Source organism: Sebastes fasciatus, chromosome 16 (assembly GCF_043250625.1).
Source record: "Sebastes fasciatus isolate fSebFas1 chromosome 16, fSebFas1.pri, whole genome shotgun sequence".
NCBI classification, from domain to species: Eukaryota; Metazoa; Chordata; class Actinopteri; order Perciformes; family Sebastidae; genus Sebastes; species Sebastes fasciatus.
This window is the reverse complement of record NC_133810.1, coordinates 20,521,557-20,531,467: the sequence shown is the minus strand read 5'-3', so window position 1 is coordinate 20,531,467 and position 9,911 is coordinate 20,521,557. Positions and strand designations below refer to the sequence as shown.

The 9,911-nt window shown below is 40.0% G+C and overlaps 1 protein-coding gene across 1 annotated transcript; it reads right to left on the bottom strand.

The window, feature by feature from the left end:
- Window positions 1-2,089, bottom strand: LOC141752670 (transmembrane 4 L6 family member 5-like). The gene is made up of 5 exons (XM_074610781.1): window positions 1,809-2,089; window positions 1,277-1,342; window positions 698-831; window positions 433-619; window positions 1-304 (listed from the first exon to the last, which is right to left on the bottom strand). The coding sequence occupies exons 1-5, from the start codon at window positions 1,983-1,985 to the stop codon at window positions 296-298; spliced, it is 573 nt and encodes a 190-aa protein (XP_074466882.1). The 5' UTR covers window positions 1,986-2,089; the 3' UTR covers window positions 1-295.
- Window positions 2,090-9,911: the final 7,822 nt, after the last annotated feature.

The following is a 9,911-nucleotide window of genomic DNA, read 5'->3' as shown; positions in this document are numbered from 1 at the left end:
GATCAGCAGTTTATTTTTTAAGCCAATTTATTTAAACTTGAACATGTCTTATGTATTATAGCATGAATTATTTCTAATCTCTGTGCACTTTTCACAACACACCTTAATACATTGCAACAGTGTGAAGTATTATTAAATGCACATAAAAAAATGGAAATCTGTTATTAGAGACAACAACAATTTCAAAGTGAATGTTTTTTGCAGATGCAGCCAAGAACACTACTCCCAGTCTTCCAGCAGGGAGCGCCAGGCACCTCTTCAGATGTGGTATGAGTGCCTCCTCCTGATCAGGAGCTCATGCTTGCTGTAAGTTAAGAACAAAGAACTAAATAAATAAATAAATAAATGAAATGAAGGGGAACTGAAGTTATAATTACTGTGAAAAATATCTGATCTATTAGATATCCTAGCACTGAAGTGTGACTCCTTTACCTCTTTCTTGTTGCAGCCTCCACACAGGCAGCCAATGAGGCCGTTGATCATCTGGATGGCACAGAGCAACACCTGCAGACAGCTGGTCACCACCAGGGTGATGAACAATCCAGTGTTGAACTGCACCACGTTCTTCGGCTCGCTGCACTCTCCCCACAATTTATAGTCGGTCAGGTAGGGGGGATTACTAAAAGAAGAGGCTTATAAATAACCACAACTTCATAGTTGTTACAAATGGCTTCAGAAAGTTACTTCTGTTTGTCACCTGTTTTTGAAAGGTGTCGTCCAACTCCCACCAGCATAGCAGAGGGGCCCATTATCCAAACCGAGCACTGCCACAATGAAACTGTACAGCGCACCGACCACCCCCTCTGCAGCGAATGCAATTGAAAAGAACATCTGCAGAATTCAAAGGTCAGAGACTTTAATGGTTTAATATGTTCAGGTGTAATTTATATCAGTGGTGTTTCATCTGTCTAAACCCATTCCAATAAGACTTTTTCACAGAACATGAACTTACAAATACATGTTTTTTTTACATTAAGAAAAGGAGAAATGGGCTGTGCTGTGGTTGTGCAGTTGTGCAGTTGTGCATTATCATATCCATCTCAAGAGCAAATGTTGTGCAACGGTGATGCAGCATTATGCAGCATATTTCTTTTTTTTTTTCTTTTTTTTTCTTACTACTGAGTTGCTCTCAACTTATTGGCCTCCATTAAACACTTGAATCTAGTTGAGTGTGACAGTTCTTCTTGACCTTAGAAATAATAGTTTGACAAAATAATCTTAACTTGAGGTGCTCTGACTAGCTTGCTTAATTTTTACTTTAGCTTTACTGACTCACCCCACAGCGATTTCCACAGCACCCCTGTTCTCCAGTCAGCTGGATGTAAATCGCTGGGACCAACACCTGTGGTGGTGCACATTAGTTGACAGGGAATTAGATGCAGCGTCATCGTAAAACATGTTAAAAAAATTGCTAATGGGTTTAGTTGAAACAATTCAGCACTTGGGAAACTTTGTCACAGTCTGCAGTCAGTCAGGTTTTGAGGAATTCCTTTTTAAACTTGTCATTAAAAATTCAAGATTTTGCTTCAGTCGGAGTGAAAGGTGCCTCATGAGAGTATCATACATTAAAATATGTGGTACATGATGACACCAATGAATAATGCAATTGATTTGAAGTGTTAGATTAAGAGAATCACAGATCTTTACCACGGAAGCACAAAATTAGGACCCAGAACAGTCAAGATTACCACTGCAAAACTAATAAAACAAACAATATACAGTATAAAGCTAGTGTTTTTTGCATTTCAGAAACAAGTTTATAGGAACTTTTAGTCCAGAGTCACATCCCTCAGTAACGCACAACTCACCATTAGACCTCCTCCAACGAGTCCCCCCATGTACTTCACCTCCTGAGTAATGTGTCGATCTTTGGCATACTTGACGTCCCCGCCAGGAAAGAACAACACTATGTTACAGATGATGGATATGAGCACTAAGGGGTACAGACTAATGGCGATGCAACGGGAACATTTTCCAGTACACATGTTGTCAGAGTGAAATCTAACTAACTGTTGTACAACCTCTTGTTCATTACTTTTTTGATCAAATCCTTCCTGTTTTCAGAGAAGAGAAGTCCCACTAATGATGCTGAACTGGTCTTACATGTACAGTAGCTTTGTAACATGTACTTAAGTATTTCTTTTTTGTGTGTGTAAATTGTGGTTGTTGGAGTCATTTTAATCCACCATACTCTTAATTGAGCAGGGGGGGAAAATCAATACTGTATACCTCATTTTAGACAGGTGTCTAAATGTATATTTTAACACATCTCTAATTAAGAACTTCAATAACTTTATAACTTTTTATTCAAGTTGTCTTCACAATTGGCAAAGTAGGGATAAAAGCTCATGAAAACATGGAAATGTTGTAAAACCTACAGTCTTTGGCAAATCTATTTCACTGTTCTATAAAAAAAGACCTTTGTACTGTATATTAAGTATATATATTTATATACATACGTATATAAATGATCCCTAATACTGTATTACCAAGATGTCTGACTAAGGTGTCTAAATTTACATTATATCAAACTGGCAATGAATTAATGTGTCACTCATAACAGAAAACCAATGGCTTCAATAACTACAGTAGAGATGAAAGCTTATTAAAAGATGGAAGTTAATATTTTTAACATATGAGTTTATAGTCCATATAAAGACCATCACCAAAGGTATTTATTAATTTGTTTGTTTGTTTTTTAAGTCCCCTCCAATGAAAATGTGTTTTGCTTTTTGGTTAGGTACATATAAAGGCTGTTTTCACATTCATCTGCTGAAGAGGGAAATGTTCCTGTGCTCACCTTAAATCCAAGTTTAACGTGTATGTATGAGCAGGATTTTGTGACGTCACAAGTTTGGAGGCCAATCATGATTCAATATGCAATTTATGCAAGTGTGATGTGGAAGTTTGAAACCTCCAGTGCACATGACACTGAGAAGTGAAGTAGGAGACGTCTTTTTAGTTAAATTTATGAAATGAAAAATATTAGCATGTTCATATATTCTGACTTTTTTCAGGAAGACTGGTAGATGTAATTGAAATATTTTTTTTTAGAGCTGTCAAAGTTAACGCGATAATGCGTTAATGCAAATTTGTTTTAATGCCACTAATTTCTTTAACGCAATTGATCTTTTGGAGGTCATAGTGGGCTCTGTTTTAAAGCTAGATTGAAGATACTGGCATCATATAAAACTAGAAAAACTTAAGGAATCAGGTACCAACCATGTCATACTAGCTTGTTGTGAAGGAGGCTGAATAATGCTCCAAACTTAGGCAAAATTTTGGCAAGGAAAAACTGCCATGGCTATTTTCAAAGGGGTCCCTTGACCTCTGACCTCAAGATATGTGAATGAAAATGGGTTCTATGGGTACCCACGAGTCTCCCCTGTACAGACATGCCCACTTTATGATAATCACATGCAGGGCTGTACTGGGACAAAAAATCGCCCATGGCATTTTGGCCCAGACCGGCCCCATCACCGGCCATTTGTGCTGTGTGTACCACGTTTTGTTGAAGGCTCTGTTCGACGAAATACAAATGTAATTGTTTTGCATACTTGCCAATCTTGAGACCTCAAAAAACATACTATGCAATGACTAGTTTTGATTACATTTTTCGTATGACTTTTTTTTGAGGACATTTTTTGAAAAGCTTATACTATGACTTTTTTTCACAATTTTTTTTTGACATGCAATACTATGACTTTTTTCATGAATTTCTTTCGACATACCATACAATGCCTATTTTTTATTAAATTTTTCGTAGGACTTTTTTTTCATGATTCTTTTCGACGTACTATAATATGATTTTTTTTCATGAATTATTTCGACATAACATATGACTTTTTTCATGAATTTCTTTCGACATACCATACAATGCTTATTTTTTATTACATTTTTCGTACGACTTTTTTTCAGGAAATTTTTCGACATGCCATACTATGACTTTTTTTCATGATTCTTTTCGACGTACTATATGATTTTTTTTCATGATTTTTTTGCGACATAACCTACTATGACTTTTTTTCATGAAATTTTTTGATATGCTATAAAATGACTTTTTTCATGAAATATTTTCGATACACTTTACTATGACTTTTTCTCAGAAATTTTTCGACATGCAATACTATGACTTTTTTCATGAATTTCTTTCAACATACCATAAAATGCCTATTTTTGATTACATTTTTCGTAGGACTTTTTTTCATGAAATTTTTCGACATACAATACTATGACTTTTTTTCATGACATTTTTTGATATGCTATAAAATGACTTTTTTCATGACATTTTTTCGATACACTTTACTATGACTTTTTCTCAGAAATTTTTAGACATGCAGTACTATGACTTTTTTCATGAATTTCTTTCGACATACCATACAATGCCTATTTTTGATTACATTTTTCGTAGGACTTTTTTTCATGATATTTTTTGATATGCTATAAAATGACTTTTTTCATGAAATTTTTCGATACACCTGTTAGACCATATGTTGAATTCTACCATGTGCGTTCACACTGAGGAACATGACAGTTTTGACATACAATACTATGACTTTTTTTCATGACATTTTTTGATATGCTATAAAATGACTTTTTTCATGAAATTTTTCGATACACCTGTTAGACCATATGTTGAATTCTACCATGTGCGTTCACACTGAGGAACATGACAGTTTTGACCAGCAGTGGGCAGTGCTAGCACATCCAGTTGCATCTATATAATGATATGACGCTACAAAGATTGCCTCAGGCGTTTTGTTTTTTTCCGACAATGACAAGTGTTCTCTAAACCTTTTTTTATATGACTAGAATATGACTTTTTCTCAGGAAATTATTAGACATGCAATACTATGACTTTTTTCATGATTTTTTTTCGAAATACTATAAAAATGATTATTTTTGATGAAATTTTTCGTATGAATTTTTTCATGACATTTTTCGACATAACATACTATGACTTTTTTTCATGACATTTTTCGACATGCTATACTATGACTTTCTTCATGATTCTTTTTGACATACTATAATATGACTTTTTTTCATGAAATTTTTTGATATACTATACTATGACTTTTTTTCATGAAATCTTTCGACATTCAATACTATGACTTTTTTCAAGAATTTTTTTGACATACTATAGATTGCCTTTTTTTTTATTAAATTTTTCATGACATATGACTTTTTTCATGATATTATTCGACATGCTAAACTATGACTTTTTTTCATGATTCTTTTCGACATACTATAATATGACTTTTTTGACATACTATAGATTGCCTTTTTTTTATAAAATTTTTCATATGACATATGACTTTTTTCATGATATCATTCGACATGCTATACTATGACTTTTTTTCATGATTCTTTTCGACATACTATACTATGACTATTTTTCAGGACATTTTTTAATATACAATATGACTTTTCTTCAGGAAATTATTAGACATGCAATACTATGACTTTTTTCATGAATTTCTTTCGAAAAACTATACAATGACTATTTTTGATTACATTTTTCATATGACTTTTTGTCATGAAATGTTTTGACATGCTATACTATGACTTTTTTTCATGAAATTCTTTCGTCATTCTATACAATGACTATTTTTTATTAAATTTTTCGTATGACTTTTTTTCATGATATTTTTCGACATACTATACTATGCCTTTTTTCATGATATTTTTCGACATTTTCGACATACTATAATATGACTTTTTTTCATGATTTCTTTTTCGAAATCCTATAAAAATTATTTTTGATTAAATTTTTCATATGAATTTTTTTCATGCCATTTTTCGACATGCTATACTATGACTTATTTTATGATTCTTTCGACATACTATAATATGACTTTCTTCATGATTCTTTTTGACATACTATAATATGACTTTTTTTCATGAAATTTTTCGACATGCTATACAATGACTGTCTTCATTGTTCTTTTTGACATACTATAATATGACTTTTTTTCATAAATTTTTTTTATATACTATACTATGACTTTTTTTCATGAAATTTTTCGACATGCAATACTATGACTTTGTTTTATGATATTCTTTCGACATATTACACAATGACTATTTTTGATTACATTTTTCGTATGACTTTTTGTCATGAAATGTTTTGACATGCTATACTACGTCTTTTTTTCATGATATTTTTCAACATACAATACTATGACTTTTTTTCATGACATTTTTTGATATGCTATAAAATGACTTTTTTTTCTGACATTTTTTGATATGCTATAAAATGACTTTTTTCATGAAATGTTTTCGATACACTTTACTATAACTTTTTCTCAGAATTTTTTAGACATGCAATACTATGACTTTTTTAATGAATTCTTTTAGAAATACTATACAATGACTATTTTTGATTACATTTTTCGTATTAATTTTTTTCATGACATTTTTCGACATGCTATACTATGACTTTTTTTATGATTCTTTCGACATACGACATATGACTTTTTTTCATGACATTTTTCGACATAACATACTATGAATTTTTTTCATGAAATCTCTAAGGGAGACGCCAGCCACCCTCCTGAGGAAACCCATTTCGGACGCTTGCACCCGCGACCTCGTTCTTTCGGTCATGACCCAACCCTCATGACCATAGGTGAGAGTAGGAACAAAGATTGACCGGTAGATCGAGAGCTTTGCCTTCCGGCTCAGCTCTCTTTTCGTCACAACGGTGCGGTAAAGCGAATGCAATACCGCCCCTGCTGCTCCGATTCTCCAACCAATCTCACGTTCCATCGTCCCCTCACTCGCGAACAAGACCCCGAGGTACTTGAACTCCTTCACTTGGGGTAAGGACTCATTCCCTACCCGGAGTAGGCAATCCATCGGTTTCCTGCTGAGAACCATGGCCTCAGATTTAGAGGTGCTGATCCTCATCCCGACCGCGTCACACTCGGCTGCGAACCAATCCAGTGAGTGCTGGAGGTCGCAGACCGATGATGCCAACAGGACCACATCATCTGCAAAAAGCAGCGATGAGATCCTCAGCACACCGAACTGCAAACCCTCCTCCCCCTGACTACGCCTCGATATCCTCTCCATGAATATCACGAACAGGATTGGTGACAAAGCGCAGCTCTGGCGGAGGCCAGCCCCACCGGAAACAAGTCTGACTTATTGCCGAGGATCCGAACACAGCTCTCGCTTTGGGCGTACAGGGATTGGATGGCCCTGAGAAGTGCCCCCCTCACCCCATACTCCCGCAGCACCCCCCACAGTATCTCCCGGGGGACCCGGTCATACGCCTTCTCCAAGTCCACAAAACACATGTAGACTGGATGGGCATACTCCCAGACCCCCTCCAGGATCCTTGCGAGAGTGAAGAGCTGGTCCGTTGTTCCACGGCCAGGACGGAATCCGCATTGTTCCTCTTCGATCTGAGGTTCGACTATCGGCCAAACCCTCCTTTCCAGCACCTTGGAGTAGACTGTACCAGGGAGGCTGAGTAGTGTGATACCCCTGTAATTGACACACACTCTCTGGTCCCCCTTTTTGAAAAGGGGAACCACCACCCCGGTCTGCCACTCCTTAGGCACTGTCACCGACTTCCACGCAGTGTTGAAGAGACGTGTCATCCAAGACAGCCTCTCCACACCCAGAGCATTCAGCATTTCTGGACGGATCTCATCAATCCCCGGGGCTTTGCCACTGTGGAGTTGTTTGACTACCTCAGTGACTTCCACCAGGGTAATTGATGATGGTCCCCCATCAGCTTCCAGCTCTGCCTCTACAATAGAGGACGTATTGGTCAGATTCAGAAGTTCCTCAAAGTGCTCCTTCCACCGCCCGAGTACCTCCTCAGTTGAGGTCAACAGTGTCCCATCCTTACTGTACACAGCTTGGATAGTTCCCCGTTTCCCCCTCCTGAGGTGCCGGATGGTTTTCCAGAAGCACTTTGGTGCCGACCGAAAGTCCTTCTCCATGGTTGCTCCGAACTCCTCCCACACCCGCTGCTTTGTCTCCGTCACGGCAGTGGCTGCTGCTCTTCGGGCCTGTCGGTACCTTGCAACTGCCTCCGGAGTCCTCCGAGATAACATATCCCGAAAGGCCTCCTTCTTCAGTCGGACGGCTTCCCTGACCACCGGTGTCCACCACGGTGTTCGAGGGTTGCCGCCCCTTGAGGCACCTAAGACCTTAAAACCACAGCTCACCGCTTCAGCATTGGAAGCTTTGAACATCGCCCACTCGGGTTCAATGCCCCCAAACTCCACAGGGATGCCAGAAAAGCTCTGCCGGAGGTGTGAGTTGAAGATCTCTCGGACAGGGGCCTCCTCCAGACGTTCCCAGTTCACCCGCACTACCCGTTTGGGCTTACCAGGTCTGTCCAGAGTCTTCCCCCACCCTCTGACCCAACTCACCACCAGATGGGGATCAGTTGACAGCTCCGCCCCTCTCTTGACCCGAGTGTCCAAAACATGCGGCCTCAGATCAGACGATACGATTACAAAATCGATCATTGACCTTTGGCCTAGGGTGCTCTGGTACCACGTACACTTATGAGCATCCTTATGTTCGAACATGGTGTTCGTTATGGACAGTCCATGACTAGCACAGAAGTCCAACAACAAACGACCACTCGGGTTTAGATCAGGGAGGCCGTTCCTCCCAATCACGCCACTCTAGGTGTCTCCATCGTTGCCCACGTGCGCGTTGAAGTCTCCCAGCAGAACTATGGAGTCCCCTACTGGAGCCCCATACAGGACTCCATTCAGGGTCTCCAAGAAGGCCGAATACTCCGAACTGCTGTTTGGTGCATATGCACAAACAACAGTCAGCGTTTTCCCCCCCACAACCCAAAGGCGTAGGGAGGCGACCCTCTCGTCCACCGGGGTAAACTCAAACATAGCGGCACTCAGCCGGGGATTTGTGAGTATCCCCACACCCGCCCGGCGCCTCACACCATGGGCAACTTCAGAGAAGAATAGAGTCCAACCCCTATCCAGGAGTACGGTTCCAGAACCGAGGCTGTGCGTAGAGGTAAGCCCTACCAGATCCAACTGATAGCGCTCCACCTCCCGCACAAGCTCCGGCTCCATCCCCCACAAAGAGGTGAAGTTCCACGTCCCCAGAGCCAGCCTCTGCCGCCCGGGTCCAGTCCGTCGAGGTCCCTGGCCTTCACTGCCACCCGTGTGACAGCGCACCCGACCCCAGCGGTTCTTCCCGCAGGTGGTGAGCCCACAGGATGGAGAGGAGTGGGGTGCCACCGTGGCAAGCCCGGCCACCAGACACTCGCTGACGGGCCCTCCGTCTGGGCCTGGCTCCAGACGTGGGCCCCGGGCTTCCTCCGGGCCGGGTAACTTCTCCTCTGCCTCGTGTCGTCATTGGGGTTTTGTGAACCATTCTTAGTCCGGCCCCTCACCTGAGACCAATTTGCCATGGGAGACCCTACCAGGAGCACGAGGCTCCAGACAACACAGCCCTCAGGGTCATAGGGACACACAAACCTGTCCACCACGTTAAGGTGATGGTTCCCGGAGAAGCTGGCCGGTAAGTATGCTTGAAAAATAAGGCAAACTTTTATTTTCAGTCTGTAAAAATCCATCAAACAAAGAAAAAAAACATGGAGGGGAAAAATCCTCTGCATTCACTTACATTGCTCACCTTACACCTTACATTGCCTGGTGCTGCTCTTTTAATCACTCTCAAAACTCTGCTTTCACACATCCTAATATAACCCAACAGCCCGCCCTTCCAGTTCAAACTGGCCTAAGTGAGTACTGCTATTAGCTCAGACTGGAGACACCTACAGTGAGAACCTGTGCAATCATAGCATACCTGATTACACTTGGAGCTACTCAGTCCCCATCAGTCAATTAACTTCTTATCTACACACATAAGAAAACAAAGAAAACTGTGATCAACCCCACTTGGCTTAACCA